Genomic DNA, 21,786 nt, shown 5'->3' on the forward strand with positions numbered 1-21,786 from the left:
CTGAGACCGCCTCATCCTGGCCACCACTCGTTCAGCCATACCGCCCTCAAGAAGGAAGTGCAGAAGCATCAAAAGTAGCCCATATGGAAAAGATATATCTTATAAAGTTTGTATCTGTCTTGTGTGAAACTTGTATGAAAAGCATATAAGAGTGAAAACAGATATAAGATCCCTTGAAAAATTATATAATGAAACTTGTATGTTTTGGATACTTACTAAAAAAATGTATGAAAGTAATGAGAAAGTGGCCACTTTCATGAGTAATCACATATAAGTTTTTACTATTTCTTTTCCATATGGGAGAACAAGTTGATTAAGAAATAGCTTCTCCACATGGGCGGTAAGGACACTAAATACACACTCCTAACACTGATAACACACAGTGTTACTTTATGCTGGAGTCAGCCCAAGGATCTTTTGCACATCTTCAGCTCATTCAAAATGCCGCTGCCCGCCTCTTGACTGATACCCGCAGGCACAAACATATAACACCTATCCTGTCCTCTCTTCAATGGTTTCCTGTTCATGACAGAATCTATTTCAAAGTCCTAACGCTGGTTTATAAATGCCTAAATGGTCTTGGTCCTGCATACCTTTCCAAGCCTTATATTCCTTCGCAGGCCCTTAGATCAGCTGACCAGCTGCTTTTGGTTGTCCCGAAATAGGCTAAAACATAGAGGAGAACGAGCGTTTTCAATTATGGCTCCCAAACTTTGGAATACGCTGCCTTTCAATATTAGATAGGCATCTTTGTTTCCTGTTTTTAAGTCACTTTTGAAAACACACCTTTTTTCTATAGACTGGTGTGAGTTGATATGTTTATTATGTGTTTATGTGAGTGTCATTGTTTTTGTCTTACCCCTTTGTTTCTGTACAGCACTTTGGGCAAACTTTCTGTTTTTAAATGTGCTATATAAATGAATTGGATTTGGATTTGGACAGTATAACTCTCAGATCCAATAATTTGGTTGTGTGTGATTTAAGCAACATGCCTGTTTACTTGTGTTTGTTACTTTTTGATGTCTGCTTTCATGACTTTTCTGTTACATGTCTGTATTTCATTGTGTTTTTTTCAGTATTAATGCACCTTCAGATGTAGCATCTTATCTTATTTTATTTTGTCTTATAACCTGGTCAGCAGGTGAGGCTAAAGCAGTAATGCACCTCCTCTGTGAATTTAGCTGTGGGGAGCATTTATCAGATTCAGTTCTGTAATACATTTTATATACGTTTTTATATATTTTATAAATTTTATATATTTAACACGAGAGGCATTTGAACAGGTATCGAGGTATCGAGTTAAAACTAAGTGGGGGAAAGCTGCATGATGGGGTGGGGTTAATTTGCAGCCGTAAACAAGGCAAAGGTGGCAAGAGGTGGATGAATATGTTATTTTCTGGGGAGGCTCTTAACCTACATTCCAATAAAGCCAACCCACTGAGAGAGAGAGAGATCCACTGAGCTCCTGGAAGTCCACAGTGTTATCGGGATGTATTTAAGCACCATCTCAGTTTAACTTTGCACGGTACATGCTTAACTCGATAGTAATCCTACATTTTGAGGGTTTTTTTTTTCTGAATTCCACATGTCGGACATGCTCTGAGACACTGGTCGGACTCGGACTTCACTCCTGTAGGCCTATTTTATTTGGCGACCTGCAGGTTATTTTATTTGGTCTGAGCATCGCCGCCGGAGCGCAGCGGGAGCAGGACAGCCTCACAGCCTCAGGATGAATGTACCTGCCGTCATGTTGCTCATCCACTTGACCCACATTCATTTGAAAGGTAAAGACACTTTAATGCATTCAATAGGTTATTTCAATTATTCTTCGTACTTTAAACAGATTCAATTTTTTTTTAATTTTTTGTTCATGTGCCAGCATGTTTGATGGACACGAATATCGAGAAACACGAAGGGGCAAAAAATCTGCGCAGCATTATTTACACTGTTAACTGCAGGATTGAAACCATGCGCTCCCCTTTCAAAGAGTCTCGTCTGTCCTGCAGTGATCTGAGACGGACTGAGGTGTTATTCCTGCCGCAGAGGGTGGAAAAGTCTCAAACACACTGCGAGTGCTCATTTCAGCGTGAGCAGAATGATCTGAGAGAAACAAAACGAACACAGACCCTAAAATTCAGGATGCGATACGGACGCTCTGATAGGCTTGAATTTGCATTGCCGAGAATTTGTGTAAGCGCTAAATTGCTCAACGGGACGAAACTGTATCAACCATTGTGACGAATTAAAGTATGAATGATATTATTTTACGTTTTTCTGATTTTTTTCCATCCACTGCAACATGAATGAACATTTCTTCCACAACTTGCCACCCTGAGACTCATCTCATCTCCCACAGCATTAGAAAAGTTTGACTGTGTGATGTTGTCTATAAGCGCCTAATTAACTCTTAAGAAAATCACCACTTCCTAATATGAAGATCAATAAATTATATGTGTTTAATACTGTAGGCTTTGTTTTTTTTTAAACAAAAGGGGGACATTAATAATGAGCAGTGCTAACATCATGACGGAGGCATGTGTGAGTCAGGCGGCAAACAAGAGACCACACAACATTCACACTTCAGGAAATTATCAGCTGCATCACTTACAAGAGTTTATTTAATACATGTTTACAGAACGGACCCCATTTTTTACATTTTAATTCAGTGTCCAGGACGCTCTTGAGTTTACTGATTTAATCTATGAGTCATGGATCAACAAGCAGCTGACAGCACAGGTTGCGCCAGTCCTTCCCTCGTTCTGGTCAGGCATATTTTCTGTGTTCAGCTCACCTGCACTACAGATGTTTCCAGTTGTGCAGCCAGGGAGGTTCAACTGCAGAAAATACAGTGAAGCAAGAGCAATAATTCAGCCAGTAGTGAAACCCATTACTGTTTTTACAATTCAGTGTTTTGGGCTAATTTAGGTTTTGAAGTTACAGTGATGTGAATCAGAGGCTCCTCAGCTTATCTCAAAATCATGCTTATTTTTAAAATTTGGAGAAAAAAATCTGCAAATTGAAGAAGTTTTGATTTTATTAATATATTTAATATATTTACAGATATGCATAAAATCATCATTTGAGTATGTATTGGCGTTGATCACCTGATATTTGACCCGTTGGTGACTGAATAGAAACACTCGAGGTGAACAGGCAGCACAGAGGCAGACATGATGTCACTTTGTGTTCTTTCTCCACTGCTCTCTTTATGTGTGAATGTTCCCTCTGCCTCAGACAAAGGTGTGACACCGGTATACTGTTTTCTTCCATGACTGCCTGAGTTCTCTCAAATGTGGTCATATTTCAAGTAAAGCAGGCTGTATCTCTCTTTCTATGTTCATCATACACAAAAACAGAACAGAGTGTTGATCCTTTGATGGAAGTGGCCTGTAATTCATCCAACAAACAACTCAGTCACCAACAATTTGAACATGAATTAAAACATGATGCATGCAGTGCGGGATTATACTAAACTCCACAAATTTTGCACGAGTAAGTTCTGGCTTTAAAATCAAAGAGTGAGATCACAAACTTAAAAGAATCGTGCTGTGAAAATAACATTTCCATCATCCTGATTTCATCTTTTTTTATATTTCTTGCACTTAGGTTTTTCAGATTATCAAACAAATTTTAATATTGGACAAAAACATGCAGTGCAAATACGAAATGCAGTGTTCAAATGCTGATTTTATTTATTAAGGGGAAAAAGTCGACCTGACCGTGTGTGAAAAAGTCATTACAAGGCATTACGTAAAAAGAATATGATACCAACAATCAAACATGGTGGTGGTATACCACTATAGTGTGACGGTCTGGGGTTGCTTTGCTGCTGGAAGACTTGTTGTAATTGATGGAACCACGAATTCGTCTCTCCAGCAGAAAACCCTGAACAAGAGTGTCCAGAAGCTCGAGAGCACTTGGGTTTTACAGCTGTTTCACGGAGTTGTTCTGACCCTTGAGCCATATTTTGTGCCCATGAGAGGGTTTTCTTTCACAGTCATAGACATAACAGCAGCAACAGTTTATACCAGGGGTGTCAAATGTACAGCCCGTGGGCAGGATGTGGTGTCCAATACAATTATATCCACCCCACTAGATAATTTTATGTGTCAGTTATTATTGGCCCGTTAGTAAGTGGGAGACTAACTTTAAACCCTGCTGAAAATCCTTGCAGGCAGGGATGGGACTGGCACACCATTCAGCCAATCAATCGGCCATTGTGTGAAGGAAGGAACGGGGCAGACGTTCCAAGACAGCAAGTGTAGTGCTGCAGGTCAAGTACACAGAGAGATGGCAGAACTGCCAAAACCTTTTTTATCTGTAATGTCCTTACTCGTATTGGTAAATAGACTAGTGGGCAGGACAAAGGGGTTATATATGAAATATAATGTTTGCAAGTATCTTAAGGACCTCATCATTTTACCTACATTATAACCAATTAAAATATCTTTGTAGAACTATTGCTATATTTTTGCAATTTCTGCCGCCCACTTGGCCAGACCCTTTAACTGGATAAATAAAGGATATATGAAAAGTGCCAAAAACTACATGCTGACAGGAATGTTTGTAGCTCAAGATGAATTATATGAATTATACTGTTCACGAGGGACCATAATTTCACATGTTATGGACCAACGAGTGATTTATAGCTTTTATAGCGATTTTTGGCGGACAATCAATTTTTGGCAAAACACTGGATTCAAATGCAAGCGTGTTGGGAAAAAGTGAAGCAAACTGAGCAGTGTCTGGCTGCATTTCAATGCAAAGCTGAGTGCAGAATTTATAGAATTAGGGGCTGGCTACAGTGATACCTTTTTTTATTTTCAGCTATTTTCTATTGTGGAGGACAAAAGGTTTCAAACTTCTCCAATCCTGTTTTATGACTACTGTTAAAAAAATAAACAAAAATAAAAATAGAAAACTGGACAGTCTGAGCAATGAGCTGCCAGAACTTATTCTGTAATTTTGCAGAGTCACGCTGACAGATTTCCGTTTTTGTAACAGCAGCTTTTTCTTTAACATGTAGAAAAACAGTTAAAAAATTTGACTTCTTTACACAGGAAGCAGAGTTTCACCAGTTTGCCCACTTATGTTTAAAGCAGGCTGTATGTGGCCCGTGATATAAAACGACTGACACCTCTGGTTTCGAAGTACTGAAACAGGCATTCACAAAAAGAAGAGGTCACAGCCACATTTCACTTTCTCTTTTATTAGTTGCTGCTTTTAGCTTCAGTCTCACAGTCCTGGCAGCCTGCAGGACCTTCGGTCACTAGGGAAAAGTGAGTATTCCTCGATTGGCGTCAAAGAGGGTTCCACGCTACAAACTTCCCTAAGACTGCTTTGGTTGGTGTCAGATTGCTAGGGCTGCCTGTAGTTTGCACTGAAGATGGCAATTTGCCTCCAAACACCCACTGACTAAACATCAGCAAGCAGTAGTAAATCTTAAAAAGCCTGAAACTTTCCGTAAGCCCTCACTATGCGCCTGTCACACCTTTATTTTAACTATATCGTTTATTTATTGTATATTAGACAATTTTTTTCTTTTTTCTATTATTTTTTTATTATTGTCAACTGAATAGAGAATTATCTATTTTCCTTAGCAACCAGTGGTTACTAGGGCGTTACTGACGGGTCTCTATGACCAGGGCTTTAGAAATTGATTTCACAGCAACTGCCAGGAACCTGAAAAACCACATAAAAGTGGTCAGGGAATTTTTGTTGTTTCTACATGAGTGGTGTCAATCATAAGGTTCAGGGGCCTGAATTGATCCTCAAAGACTCAAATCTGGCCCATTTGGAAAATTGGATCAATGTGAGCTGTATGTGGCCCTCAATTTAAGATGAGTTCAGCATCGCTGTTCTACATATTACATAAAGCATGGAAAAAACTTTAAGTGCATTGTTTTTCTTAATATTTATGTTGAAAGTAAATCGTTGCATTGTTTAAATTGCATGTTTTCTATCGCAAATTTTTACAGGACTGTTAATCACTATTATTAAAACTGTGGATCAGGGCCCACATTTTCTGACATGACACAAAGAAAACGGGGATTCGGTTTAACATACCAACACTATGAGCCTTAAAATTCCCTATTTGGAGAGCTCACTCATTAAGTCAGGTAACTTTACTTACACTGTAAGTGTACATAGCAACAAGATCACATAAACAAAGATTAAAAAAAAAACATGACAGTAACCATTTAAATGAGATAACAAAATAAAATTGTATAAACGCCCTGGGTTAAATTTATAAAAGGGCTTAAATAAAAAAATCAATTAGAAAATTAAATGCACAAATAAAATCCAATGTAATGGAAACATGGTTTGACAAAACCACGAAGCATCTCAGGCTTGACTTGTGTTTGCGTTTGATTTAAAATTGCGAATCACTGGACCGGTTCTTATGTGGGAAGACAGATTATTCCAGAGCCCAGAAGCAACAGCAGAGAAAGCTCGCCTCGGCACGTTTTTTAGGAGAGAGGAGACCACTGAGAGACGTTTTTGGGAGGATGACCTCAATGAACTGAAGGGAAATTGGGGAATTAAAATATCCATAACATATTTTGGATCTGATCGGCAGAGGGCTTTAAAAACTGTGACGTCTTTTCTTTATTCCCTGGTCAGTCACATTCACTTGCATTCCATTGAATGTGTTTTCGTTTTTTATGCTTAATGTGCAAAAAAACAACAATAAAAGCTGGTGGATCTAGCTAATCATTACACATTAATAATAAATGATTAAGAAACCACGTGTGCACTGGCCCTGTTCTCTGGCACAGTGGGTTTGAAGTAAAACCTTGACTCGTTGTTTACATCTGTATTCTGATGAGAGCGAGGACATTCAAAGTGAATGTCAGCATTTTTTCCTCACTGTGTCATGTTGTGAAGTGACGAGTTTGGACCCAAAATGCAGACTCACAAGTAAATACAAAAATTCAACAAAATATAAAAGGTAGGGATGGACCAACCTGATATTACGTATCAGTCAATGTAATCCGATCCATTAAATATCACAAAAATATTTCACAAAACTTGCGACATGGCGTAGCCCAACTCGTGACCTCACGTCGGAGCGGTATGCGTCACGTGATAGAGCAGCTGTGGCGTGCGAGACATGTCGGCGGTCTGGTTGAGCATTTGTATTTTATAATCAATGCAACTGTTTTTTTTTAAATATCTTGCTGCATTTTGTATAAGTTCATACTCAAGTTTTAAAAAACAAAACACTAAAGCTATTCTGTTATACCTGTATGCAAAAAAATACACTGCACCCAAAGTTCAGCAATACTGATCAATCTAATAAACCTACACCATCCTCCCTATTCTGATATTTTAAAGAGTACTTGGGGGAAATATTAAACAACAATCAACTTCCAGCAAAAAAACATAAGGAACTACCCACCACCCTCTGCCTCATCGTAATCAACTTTAATTTAATGCATGTGTAAAACAAATGCACGGAAATCAATAATTTTTCTACAGTAATTAAATAGATTCAACACCTTTCTTCAACAGAATTGCAGACTGCACAGATGGTACCTTCCCAAAGGAAAAAAGAGTACATATCCTACTAACTATTAGACTTAACAGTTACTATATACAGTAATGGACTTATTTACATTTTACATCACATGAAAACTTTGGTTGTAAGATTCAGATAATTATTTATTAAAAGCTCAACATTTTAAATGAGAATAAGAAAGAAAAGTATGTCTTTGTGCCCCCTTTCCCCTGTTGATGCCCTACCTGCCCCCCCGGCAAAACTTTGCTAGACCCGCCCCTGCACAGTTACCAGCCGTCAGCTACACGTAGAAAGTAATATTAAATAAATTCTAACAACAGATTATCAAGCTTAAACGTGCTTCTGTTATTCAGCCGCTGGTTTCCTCTTTCTGGTGCGAAGTGGGCGATGAACAAACAAGAGAGACGGACTCGCAACAGAAAAGCCGATCAACTGATCATTGATCAGTTTCATGATTTCAAGTAGCAACAGGAGAGGGAGAGAAGAAGAGGCAGTCGCTCTATATATCGGTTGTTAAGCTTGACGTGGGAATGCTTTACAAACACATATTTCTGCTAAGTACTCTTTAAAATACCAGAATAGGGAGGATGGAGTAGGTTTATTAGATTGATCAGTATTGCTGAACTATGAAATATTTTGGGTGCAGTGTATTTTTTGCATACAGGTATAACAGAATAGCTTTAATGTTTTATTTTTTAAAACTTGAGTATGAACGTATACAAAATGTAGCAAGATATTAAAAAAAACCAGTTGTATTGATTATAAAATACACTAAGATAAGATAAGATAAGATAAGATAAGATAAGATAGAACTTTATTAATCCCTCGGGTGGGTTCCTCTGGGAAATTCGATTTCCAAAAAAGCACAGCACCGACAGAAGTTACAGAGTTACAGAATATTATATATATATATACACACACACACACACACACACATATATATAATACAGAGACAATATAAATAAAATATACGAAGGGGATAAATAGAATAAATAGGAATAAAAAATAAAAATAAAAATACAAGTGAATTGCACATTTCAAGTATTGAGGTCTATTGCACTGTTGACTATTTACAAAAGTATTGCACAAAAGGTATTGCACAGTGAGGTGAAGAGGCACTACAGCTTAGTTGTTCCCCCCTCCTTTGTCCTCCTGTTTCCCCTCCCTCTCCCCTCCAGAGAGGAGTTAAACAGTTTGATGGCGTGTGGGACAAAGGAGTTTTTAAGTCTGTTAGTTCTTGTCTTGTCACTATATCGGATTCATATCTGTATCAGCAGATATCCAAATTTATGATATCGGTATCGGACGTAAAAAAGTGGTATTGTGCCATCTCTAATAAAAGGCAACAAACTCTGGAAAACTAGAAACACTAGGAGGGGATGGTGACTAATGCTCTGTCAAGGGACAAAGAGAGACTCAGAAAGTAAATGTAGAGGCAGGTGATTAGAGGAAGAGGAGACACATGGGCACACAGCTAAACTGAATACACTTAATGTCACAAAACAGAACACGATGAACACAGGACAACAGACAGAAACTGAAACTGAGGCACACAAACTTCACAAAAGGGAAAATAAACATGGATTCACCACTGACTAAACATGGTACGTGGAACACAGGGGAGGCATGATAACGGATACACAAAGACTACAAAAAAAATAAGAAGACCCGAGAACAAATATTAAACAGAGGAATTACAACTATAGTAAGAAGCAAAGCCTCAGAATATTAAATAACCCAAAATCAAGAGCCCAAACACATAAACGCTGGCTCCAGAGCCATGACACACTGTGAGTGCTAATCTGTAGCTGGTTAACAGATTTACTATACATACAAAACACCCACAGTTTGAGACTGTGAGCAGAGACAAACCCAACCTCAGAGGTCATGACTTAGAGAACTACTAGTGCTGGGCTCAAGCCTAGAAAAATGGGAGAGTTGCTTCAGGAGGGGCATACGGTGTAAACTCAGTGCCAATTCAAACATGCAGATACATGTGCTGTGGAGACCCCTGGAGAAATAAGGGATCAGCAAAAAAAAATATCTTGTCAGTTTTCAAGAATAATTTCATAACTCGTAAGCAGTGTTGGTCAAGTTACTTGAAAAAAGTAATCAGTAACTAATTACTGATTACTTCCCCCAAAAAGTAATCCTGTTACTTTACTGATTACTTATTTTCAAAAGTAATTAATTACTTAGTTACTTTTTAAAAACCTGAATACTAATAATAATGGATACTTTATTGATCCCCATGGGGAAATTACTTGTTTTTCTCTGCATTTGACCCATTCACTCAGTGAAGCAGTGGGCAGCCCACTAAGCAGGCGCCCGGGGAGCAGTGTGTAGGGACGGTACCTTGCTCAGGGGTACCTCAGGGTAGCCGTTAAGTGGATTCGAACCGCCGACCTTCCGATCATGGGGCGACCACTTTACCTACTGAGCTATCCCTGCCCCTATAGGTGATAAAGCGATAGATCTTTCAGCCCAATTCTACTTTTTCTACATAATCCATCATACAAAATGTAATCAAATGGAAAACTCTCTTTTTTTAAACTTGTTTTATCAGTTTTAATCTTTTAACTTTATGCATCAAGTAAAAATTTAATTATATGCAACATTCTCTGACTTGAATAAATGAGTTTAACATTTAAACCTATTTTCTACACATTCCAGCACATAAAATAAAATATTTTTTGTGTTTGCACTCAGTCTTTCAAATAGATGCAAGTAAAACACAGCAGAAAATAAATAAAGTCAAAGACTCAGAGGTCCTGTTGCTCTATTTTCACCTGTAAAGCAGGACTGTGGTAGGTGGAGGTTTACCCTGGTGCAGGTGTGCCGCGGTCAATGGAAGAATCCGTGAGTTTCTCTGCGAGTTTCCCATTACGTCATAGCGCACTAGGTGCTTGCTCGGAAGTTTAGCGTTTTTTTTCGCTGTAAAAAGAAGTTTTCTTCCCAGGCACGATGGACGCTAATGTTTTTGTCACTTTTTATGGAATCAAACTCAAAGTAAGGTCAGTACTTCCAAGCTTTAAACACTGCACGCTCATACTCTCTCCTGCACTCGATATATGATCCATTGTTGATCTGCACACAGCTGTTGTCACTACGTCACTGTCATGAGACATTCTGCAAAAAATCACGGTTTTAGTAACGCAGTAACGCAGCGTTCCCACGGGAAAGTAACGGTAATCTAATTACCGTTTTTGCAATAGTAATCCCTTACTTTACTCGTTACTTGAAAAAAGTAATCAGATTACAGTAACACGCCCATCTCTGCTCGTAAGCAGTGTTGGTCAACTTACTTGAAAAAAGTAATCAGTAACTAATACTGATTACTTCCCCAAAAAAGTAATCTGGGTACTTTACTGATTGCTTATTTTCAAAAGTAATTAATTACTTAGTTACTTTTTAAAAACATGGTTTAAACCTGAATATGTGATAAAGAAATAGATCTTTCAGCCCAATTCTACTTTTTCTGCATAATCCATCATACAAAATGTAATCAAATGGAAAAGTCCGTTTTTAAAACTTGTTTTATTAGTTTTAATCTTTTTACTTTATGCATCAAGCAAAAATGAAATTATATGCAACATTCTCAGACTGGAAGAAATTTGTTTAACATTTAAACCTATTTTCTGCACATTCCAGCACATAAAATAAAATATTTTTTAAAATATCTTTCAAATAGATGCAAGTAAAACACAGCCGAAAATAAATAAAATCAAAGACTAGGGGTCCTGTTGCTCTATTTTTCACCTGTAAAGCAGGACTGTGGTAGGCGGAGGTTTACCCTGGTGCAGGTGTGCCGCAGCTGTCAGTGGAAGAATCCGCGAGTTTCTTTCCCATTATGTGGCAGCGCACTCGGTGCTTGCTTGGAAGTTTAGGGGTTTTTTTCGCTGTAAAAAGAATTTTTCTTCCCACGCACAATGGACACTAATGTTTTTGTCACTTTTTATGGAATCAAACTCAAAGTAAGGCCAGTACTTCCACACTTTAAACGCTGCACGCTCATACTCTCTCCCGCACTGACATATTATCCATTCTTGAGCTGTTGTCACGAACGTCGCACTTGCTTACATCATTGTCATGAGACACTCACAAAAAAATCATGGTTTAAGTAACGAAGTAACGCTTATTACCTTTTTTGCAATAGTACTAAGTGAATATGACAAGAACAATAAAAGTTTTTAGATAATTGATAGGGAGTTTCTGAGGAAAGAAAGATGGGTCACAAATGTGCCTGTTTTCTTGCTGAAACTTTGAGAACTGCTTTGATTAACAAAAAAAGTATTTTGAAATATTCACGTGTCTGTTTTTACACAGAGTTCTGCTAAACAGCTATCACTGATATTCCTTTAGCATTTAGTATAACGTGTGTACATACCGGAGCATTGAACAGCTTAAGGACCCAAATGTGTTTCTCAGGACTGTGTTTTACATCCAAAAAAGGCAATAAAATCATGTATTTTAAGGTTGAAATGCTGCACATGTTTTATGAGGTAATAATGTTACGTTAGGAAATTACATTAGGAGACAAGAACACTCTGGGTTTTGGGACTTTAACGGTTTATCTCTGCACTCTGATTCTTGTTTATCATCAGCATGAACAAGATGAGACTTTGGCCTGTTTGAATAATCCCGGTAATTGTTTCAAGCCCACAGAACATCAGGTTCATTGTTCATTAGATAAAAACTATTTTACATGTTTCTGCAGATTGATTCATTTCTGCCCTGCTGTTAATATTGGTTAAGCATTTTAACAGTGTGAGTTTCCGACCTTAATATTTTTCTTCAGTATCATGATCAAGCAAACAGAATGAGGCTCTAGTGAGCAGCTGCCATGATTAAACAATGGTAATAACAGATGATAAGTAATGATAAATGGTAAATTAAGCCCCAGCAGTGCTGTTTTGCTTTATTTTCCCCATCCCTGTTCCTCTTAATCAAAGCAGGTAACACTTGATCTATTTTGTGTAGAAGAAGAGACAAAGTGACAAATGCAGAAAAAGCTGATATCTGTCACTGGGATAGCCCAGAGAGATTTCTGTGTTTGTTGAACCAGCTAACGCTAAGAAAGCCTGTGGGTTTGTCACTCTTGGTTTCCAGTATACCTCTTTGGTATGAAAAAAAAATTAATACAAACTGCTGAAGCTCAAACTGAGCAGCAGAATGTGGGAATAAAGGTGATTTGAGGGACTTTGAATGTGGCACAGTTGTTCGTGTTGGTCTCAGAATTTTCCCACACAACCATCTTTAGGGTTTACAGAGGATGTTCCAAAAAAGAGGAATAAAAAAATCCTGTGAGCGGCAGTGCTCTAGGGTCTTGTAAATGTCAGAGGTCAGAGGAGAATGGCTAGACTGCTGTGAGCTGATAGGAAAGCAAATGTAATACAGAGTGGTTTTTGAAAAAAGAAAACAGGGACCACACAGCTAAGAACAGAAAATTAGGCTCTAATTTGCACAGGCTCACCGAGACTCAAAAATCCCAACCCCCTGGTCGCCCCGTGGCTCAGGGGGTTGGGATTTTTGAGTCTCGCATCTGTAACCGGAAGGTCGCCGGTTCGATCCCCGGGCTCTCTGTCCTGGTCGTTGTGTCCTTGGGCAAGACACTTTACCCTACCGCTTACTGGTGTTGGCCAGAGGGGCCGATCGCTTCTGTCAGTCTGCCCCAGGGCAGCTGTGGCTACAGCTGTAGCTTGCCTCCATCAGTGTGTGAATGTGAGAGTGAATGAATAGCGGCATTGTAAAGCGCTTTGGGTATCCATGTGTATCCATCAGCTGATGGCAGCAGGATAACGCACCATGTCAAATCATCTCAAACGGGTTTCTTGAACATGGCGATGAGTTCACTGTACCCAAATGACCTCCACAGCCCCCCAGATCTCAGCTCAACAGAGCATCAAGAATGTGCAGCCAAAAATCTGCAGCTAATAACCCCGTCTGAAAGAAATACTTCAAGACAGAAGATGGAAAAAAGCACTAAAAAGCCAATGTATATTTAGGTTTGATTACTGGTAAATCTAGTGGACGGGGAAAAAAAACATGTAAAAGACGGAACATTTTGTGATTTTTTTTTTTTATGTCAGGAAAAGGTTTGCATTCAGTAATTCATGTTTCTTTACAACAGGCAAAAAATAAATAAAAATAATGAGGAATTTCTTTCTGGTTTGTTTTAAAGTACGTCATGCTAACTAAAGAGTCATGTGTCTGACTCACTGTGAAAGACCTTAAAATAAATGAATTCTCTGATCAGACACGATGGTTTACAAGTCGTTATGTGTGGGACACAGATGCAAAAGAAAAAAAGCAGTCTAGTCAAAGATTTAATGATACCTTTGATGGATTTATTAGGGGTGTTTTTGAAATAGTTTTTAAATATACACAGAAAACCCTCAGATTGATGAATTCTTTATGAATTTCATGATTAAATTTGGTCTGCACCTGACGTTTTTGTTGCCTAGAGCTGCACGAGTTGATCTCTCCTAACTCACAGGTATCAGTGCAATATTATCAGCCCATTTTCATTTCTTTTAAATATGTTTTTGCATTATTTTCATTTTTGTTGTGTATTTTAATTCTTATCTGGATAAATTTGCACCTTCTTCTTATATTTTCCTCTCCCTTTCTCAGCTCTGGAGACCAGCTGGGTGGAAGAAGGGGTTAGATGCCCTCTTGGCCAATTCCCATGTGGAAACACGAGTGAGTGCCTCCCTCAAGTTTTGCAGTGTAATGGACACAAAGACTGTCCCAATGGAGCTGATGAGAGACAGTGTGGTAAGTGTGAGCCAGTGTAACAGTGGTTATAAATGACCAAAGGCAGTATTTACTTTTAAGGGAATAGTATGTTGTTTATATTGACTTTATTATATTTTCTTATTTTTTAATATAAGTTAGAATTTTTAAATAAACTTTAGATGTTTGTAGCTCGCATTTTATGAAACGCTGAACTAATGAAATGAAGATTTGGCCTTATTTAACCTTACATGAGTCGAAAATTCACATTTTAACCTGTGATTTCACTTCATAACTGTCTTTCTTTCAAGGTGACACTAAAAGTTTTAGCAAGACAAAGAGAACGACAAGCCCAGTCAGAAATATCCTGTAGTATAATATTATACAATAAGTTTAAGGTATTCATGTTTAGTTATTTATAAATCAGTGCCTGTTGTCCATTACCTACTCCTACTTTTTTTTTTGTACATTTCAAAACAAAGGAATAAATAATATAAACAGCATTCAATAGTAGCATTAACGACTAGCAGGTTGTTTAGTGATCATGTACAATCCCTGCTTCCTGGTCGAAACTACACTGCATTCATTAAGGATCTTGTCTTCTCTTTTGTGTTTTATTGTGTTGGATCTTGTTCTATTTAATATAAACAACTGTCTAAAAATAGTCAGTGATCACCATGGGCTTCTCTGGGTTTTTATTACCCCTGTTCATCTGCAGCACATTTTAAAGCTCAGTTTTTAAAACCTAACGATGTAACTACAGCTGTTCGCGGTTTGCCTGACACCAAATATTTGAATGGGTCAGAAAAGAATCACTTTGAGGCTAACAAAGATTTGAGTGAGTACATGAATGTGAGGATCAGGACTTTTTCATAGCGAGTAATCTAAAACGTGCAGCAGTATATTAATGGCTAACCCTGTGCTGTCGATGTATCTCAGATGTTGACCTGACTGAAGTTTGGAAGCTTCTTCCTGATGTGCGATTGCATTTGTTTCCACCTATCGGGAACTCTCACGTTAACTTTTATTGGAAATAAAATCTATGGGAAAAAGTTAGCAGTTATACTCCAGTGTCGCTGTGCTAATGTGTTTATATTATCCTAACCATAGCTGTGTAGAGAGATTCTGGGTTCAAATCCCGGACGAGCCCCCAGTTCTAAGTATCAACACTTCACCAAGTTCTTTTGATTCCTCAGAGGCATCTAATGGAAGACAAAACACTGCTCAGTAGAATGTTTAACACTTTATTACTTCTAGAAGGGAGATGCGTCCTGCATGACACTCTGCCACGGATCTCAAAATGGTGGTGTGCCACTAACAGTTTTATTACAGAAGCTCTCTCATTCTAGTCTAAACAACAGTGTCTCAGTAACTTTCCTCTAGAGATGGTCCCCTCTTATCTACATTTTCCCAGGGAAGCGTGAGCGAGAGGCTACAGCTTTCTACTCCCCAAGGACACGTGGTCTCATGCCTTTATTTTTCAGGGTTGTGTCCACTTAATACTACACTATATAACTTTATAACAGTTATTATTAATAAGAAGCATAGCATTATTGAGGCACTACAAATTATTTAATCCCAACACTAGCAACCACGTAGCACACCACCATATGCTAGCTAGCCCACCATCGGTAACCCTAAAAATGTCACTGCTGTTTAGTTTTCCTTCTTCATTTATATCCGAAGTGAATGCAGAGCTATATGTTTTAATTTTTCTCAGTCAGAACATGGTATATCATCTTAAATAAAAACTAGCAAGCTAACTCCCCACTAACTTCTAACTCTGTTAAACTTCATAATCCTGTTTTTCATGGATGCCTGGATGTTAAATTTGATAGTTACACCTGGTTAGGCAGACATGCTGATCATTTTATTAAAGATGAAAGAATTTTGACGGCTTTTAACTCTCAGTCATGCTGTAGCGTTTGTTTGAGAACTGAAGGGCTTTTGGACCTGGAAATAGCTAATGATGTCATATTTAACAGGCAGATTCCCTTTAAGGTAAATACTGCTTCTTCTTAAAGTGTTAAGAAGCACTAAAAGAGTGCAAAACCTTATATAGTTGGAGTTTGCACTCTTGTAGTGCTTCTTCTTAACACTTTGACCTTCAGATCAATCTATTGCCCCTAAAAAGAGAGTCAGTGATCAAATATGAAATATTTTAAAACTTCATACAATATTATTGTTGAGAATTCACACCACACTTGTAAGAATCGTAGTTTCTAGGTTATAAGCTTTTGGTCAATTTTCAATCAATAAAGCTGATCTTGAATACCTTAGTTTTCATTCAAAATTTTGAGGTACAGACAGCATGGTAGTCTTGCAGCAAGACTACTTGAAACAGGAGAAAAGCTGTTACACAAGAAGTACTGTAGAAGGGCGTCGATCAAGCATCAGGTCTGGTGTGTACTCCTTTGTGGGAGGAGGACCAGGACTACCAATGCCAGAGTCACACAAAATGACCTCAGATGGGATACTCATGTGCATATTTCTGACTAAACTGTCAGAAACAGAGTCCATGAGGATGGCAACGGGTCCTGACTTCCTTTATTCTGGCCTGTTGCCGCAGCCCAGCATTATGCATTTCAGTTCTCATTCACTAGAGATATACCTCTCCAGACCTTCACTTACCCCCTGCCATTGAGTGTCATAAATAAAGCAGTGAAGGAACTTCTGTTTGTTATACATCGATAATTAGGAGTGACATGCGCCTTAAACAAAAGAACCCTTCTTTTCTTTGGTGGGACTCCAGACCAAATCGAGCCTCGCTTTCCTACAACCTCTCTTGGGCCTCGGAGTATTAGCCACTGGATCAAACTCTCATGACAGTCTTCCTGCAACTGCAAATCAACCAGCTGAGCATAGGCACGAAGACTGTAATCCTGACAATCTCCAAAGCCTCAGAAAAAGACTGAAGCCAAGAGCCAAGAGTAATTTTCCAAAAGAAACATCCCGTTTTTGCCAGTTTTAGAGAACTAATCTGTTTCAAATTACCATTCAAGACCAGGGTCATCATCTGTTGGATATTACCTCTATTGTGTAAAAGAATACTATAAATGTTACCATGACATCCGAGAATAATCTATTTCTTTTAATCAACAGTCGAGAGTCGCTACGCCATTCAAATATTCATCAGTCATTGTCAATTAAAATGCCAATGTGTTTGTAACTATTTCGTAAACACTCCCTAGGATGCTTGTTTTAGCATTAGTCCCACGGTAAACATGAGTTAGTATTTTTTTGTGTTTTTTTGTTTTAATCATTTAAGCCCTTTTTATGAAACGTTTTCATTTCTGCAGAGCATAGTTTTCTCATCACCCAGGTCAAGAAGGAGCGCAAATTAGTTTCAGTCTGTCTGCGAGGGCATGCTAGTTATCAGAAATCCACTCTGTGTTATATTACTTCTCCATTCTTGTCATCTGCCTCACCACCACACTATGCAACACTGCCATAACGATGACAAGCACAGCAGTAAAGAAGTTCACTTTGTGCACTTTATCAATCTTCTTTTTTTTTTAATTTTCTTAGGAAAATTGGAACAGCAAAAGTACAGTATATAAGCCAAAAATGGAGTCTGTACAATGTTAACAAGCTTGAAAGTGAATATTTGGTATGAACACCTTTGTTCTTCAATACAGCCTGAACTCTCTTAGACAAGCTCTATTGTAATTTCTTCAGGAATCGTGCTCCATGGTGCGTTTTTACCATTATCATGCTCAAAAGTGAAGCTACTGCCAATCAGACACTTGACACAGACCAGTTGGTATTCAGGCTGGATCAGAATCTGATGGTACTGATGATACGTGAATTCCATCAATTTTGACAGGAGTTGTACCTCTCTCCTGACCTCCTCCATACACAGACCAGACCAGACCAATTAAAGATATCAAATTCATATTCATCACTCCATAAGACCTGTTCCCACTAATTTTCAGTCCAGTTCTTGTGTAATTTGCACAAAAGTATAGGTATTCTTTATTTAAGTAGAAGTTAAAAAGTACTGAAGTGCTTTTACTTCTTTACTTTATACAAGTTCAATCTGCTCTGAAATGTACTCAAAGAAGGAAAGTAAGTACTTTGTTGAAGGACATCATAAATCTAACCAGTTTATCCTGCACACTGTTTGTTTTGCAGATAGTTTCAGAAAACTTTCAAAAATTACCTGCCAGTTAAAAAATGTTTATCCCTTTTTTTGTTCGCTCTGCTTCTGTAAGTACTGAAGAAGTACTGCAACTAGAAGACAGAAGGACATCTGCACCAGTTCCAGATCGTTCTGCCCCCATGACAAAAGTACTATGAAGCTCTTTTTCATTTCCTTTTTATGCGATAATCCCTGGTAATGATTGCACCCATAAGATTTCTGTGTTTTTGTTCCCCGTTATTTACACTAGGCTCAAATCACTTTCATGCACATTGTGACCAGCTTCTAGTAAGAAATTACCTGAAGATCTAATTCAGGTTTTTTGTGCTAAGTTGTATGTTACCTGTAGACACAGAAGTGGTTCATCCCTTGAGTCAGGTGCTTTTTATATGATTGAATGATTTATGGGTGGCTTAACAAACAAATATTTCTCTGAAAATGGTCATATACAAGGACTGGACTGAAAACGATTGAAAAAGCAGACAATGTCCAAAGAGAAACTTTGAAAGACCGTTAAAAAAACCCAAAAAAAAAACAAGAAATCTGTCTCCTTGGAACATTTTTACACAGCACTGTGATAATGATTGGCATATTTTGTATGTTTCTTAAAGAGAAGCTTGATAACAGATTAGGGTTTTTTGTTAGTAGCTTTAGAAAGATGTAGCTATGGTAGATGAGGCTTTAGAGTTCATTTTGTGAAAAAACTGGGATAAAATCGTTCCAAAAAGTAGCTCAGTCCCATAAAACAGAAAATATTGCTCCATCATTGCTGTTCCTCATCGGTACTGATTTGTCAAAGCTGTTTCTGATTTGTGGGCACTTATAGCTCCCAGTATAGCATTAGGGATGCGTTTAAAATGCTTATAATGTTCCAAGGATATGTCAGGTCATTTGACACAGTATAATGCTTATACTCTGGTGGTGACTTCGTGGTGAGGTGGGTCAACACATTCCTGATTTGCGACTGGGAGTAGACAAACCCAGCGTCAGGCGGTCACGAGCTAATGTACTCCTAGCGCCGTTCCCAAGCCAGGAAAAATGGGAGAGTTGCATCGGGAATGGCATCCGGTTTGGATCCATGTACTGTGGTGATTCGTTTGAAAAGAAGGGAGCAGCTGAAAGTACCCATAATGCTCATGTGCTGGTGATGCCAGTGTAGGAAAACCTTGATAAACTATCATTACTATCCAGTCAAGTGAATTTAACTCTTTGTTCTTTGCTTTGGCAGGGGACAACATCGGATGGGCAGATTTATTTGCCCGCACACTACAGAAGACTAACCCTGTGGACCAGTACTTCCTCAATGAGTGTTGTAAGTGTGTGTGTGCACATTAATACACCCCGGGGTAGAAATATGGGACTCTCCACCATTTGACCCTAGAACTGAAAAAGCTTCTCGGATGAGAGGTGAAACCAACCTAAAGAAGTCCAGACGCTTTTCTTTGCAAGCTCCTTAGACTACGATGACCTGGATGACTGAGAACCTTCACAGATACATTAATACATGTAGACCACAGAGAGACATGATACAAATGATCAAAGAAGGAAAATATGATCAGTTTTTGACATCAGCTAGCAAATAATACAAATGATGTGACCTAGAAAAGAAAAAGTTGCCCCACCAAAGATTAATGGACAGCAATTAGCAAATTCTGACAGCTGGATACGACAGCACACGACTTACAGAATTGACTGTTATGTTGACACTGAGGGAGAACTGTGTTGGGCTCTGGAGAAAAACAAATGCCATGTTTTCATTCGACAAATAATTTTCAATGAGCCTCTAAATAAAAAACAATGTGTGTGTGTCTGTGTGTAGTATTGCAGGAGTTTCCAGAGAGCTGTGACTGCATACAGACAGATGTTGAGTGTGTGGAGGTCAGCCTGCAGGATGTTCCGTCGCTCTCGCCAAATGTTACCTGGCTGTAAGTGTCCTTTGACTCCAAGCACTCTGTCCTCTTCAAGTGATTTGTTATTTTGTAGGTTAGGTTATTACAAGCTGTAACGGCTTGGCAGGTAACAACAGCCCATGTCATTGTGGGTGTGTCACCGTGGCAAAATATGGCCTTGAAGACAGCTATACGCCAAGAACAACAAAAGAGGTAGTTTTGAGTACTCAAAGGTGTTTCTCTGTCTGTCACAGTCCCACAACCATACATGGTACAGCCACAAAGGTTTACAGGTTTGGAGAGCCCATGGATACTGACTAAATGGAGAAAAACCTCTCTGCATGTCTCTAAAGAAAAGAAAAAAAAAAAAAAATATATATATCTCATTAATCTTGCTTTTCTCATTCCATCAGCTCAATTGCTTGTTACTGTAATAATTTATTGATCCATTGATTTGAATACTGAAGATAAAAGTTTAAAAAATTGAGATTGAAAAGTTGAAAAGATTTTTATTTATATTTTAGATCTATATTAAAATATTGAAGCACAGTTTAATATCCTGGGGGAAAAAATAGGGTATGATTGTCAGCAGACTAATTACAAAAGGTATACTGAGCCTTGTGTGAATTGCAGCTACAGTTCTTTCAAAAATCGCATTCACTTATTTTTATTAGTCAGTGCCAAATTAAATTTATATATATTATACATATTTCTGCATGCCTGTAGTTTGTGTGATGGTTTATTGCACATAACGTGTCAGACATTTCATCGCTTTCTCTCCGTTTTTTCCTCTTTGTGCAAAACGTATGTTTGTGTTTTTCTTACAGCCACATTTGATGGGTTGTGTTACAGGTCCCTGAGGAGCAATGAGATCCGAGTGTTGTCCGATTTTGTTTTCTCAGAATACTCTGCCCTGGAGAGACTGTGAGTATTTTTATGCTGCCATCCTTGTGTTTTTGTTTTTTCGCTGTCTGTTTCTGGGCAATTTAGTTTTTAGTAATGGCAAATGTCAAATCACTTTTATTTGATTTTATCCTTCCTTTAGAATCTGTAGTAATAGTAGCTCAGAAATGACAACGGCTCAAGGGGTGTATTGATTTCTACACTTTTCATACACGTTTTCATTTAGTAGTTTGGTACAGCGGCCTTATAGTGTGACATACTGGACCTGAGCATCCAGTTTTTCCAGTAGATGACTGTTCCATCTACTTGTCTGTTGACAAGAAGATACATTTTCTGTGTTATTTCTTAATAATCATGTAATAAAGGGTAACAATAATATTTCTCTTACAGGTGAAAATAGGATTTTAAGAGCATATGAAAGTTTTCTGTTTTTCCTATTGTCTCAAACATAGTTTGAAATAAAAGAGCATTTGTTATTTTTATTCTGTTCTGTTTTCAGGTTTCTGCAGAACAACAGCCTCCACTTCATATCTAAGCATGCATTCAGCAGTCTGCACAATCTAAAGAGGTTGTAAGTATCCTGCCTCGTTTCCCCT

At 38.2% G+C, this 21,786-nt stretch overlaps 1 protein-coding gene across 2 annotated transcripts in view; it reads left to right on the forward strand.

Moving 5' to 3' along the window:
* Positions 1-1,280: 1,280 nt before the first annotated feature.
* The window catches only part of rxfp2a (relaxin family peptide receptor 2a), a 37,861-nt gene continuing 17,355 nt past the window's right edge, over positions 1,281-21,786 (forward strand). The window contains exons 1-6 of one of the 2 annotated variants that reach the window (XM_082549774.1): positions 1,281-1,784; positions 14,156-14,299; positions 19,627-19,710; positions 20,218-20,323; positions 21,140-21,211; positions 21,690-21,761. In XM_082549774.1, the coding sequence (XP_082405900.1) occupies positions 1,730-1,784; positions 14,156-14,299; positions 19,627-19,710; positions 20,218-20,323; positions 21,140-21,211; positions 21,690-21,761 (533 nt within the window). In that variant the 5' untranslated portion in view covers positions 1,281-1,729. Of the gene's footprint in view, positions 1,785-11,282; positions 11,497-14,155; positions 14,300-19,626; positions 19,711-20,217; positions 20,324-21,114; positions 21,212-21,689; positions 21,762-21,786 lie in introns of those variants that run through there. The other variant, XM_082549773.1, reaches the window with a different exon arrangement.

Source organism: Aulonocara stuartgranti (genome assembly GCF_965226115.1).
Source record: "Aulonocara stuartgranti genome assembly, chromosome: 10".
Classification (NCBI taxonomy): Eukaryota; Metazoa; Chordata; class Actinopteri; order Cichliformes; family Cichlidae; genus Aulonocara; species Aulonocara stuartgranti.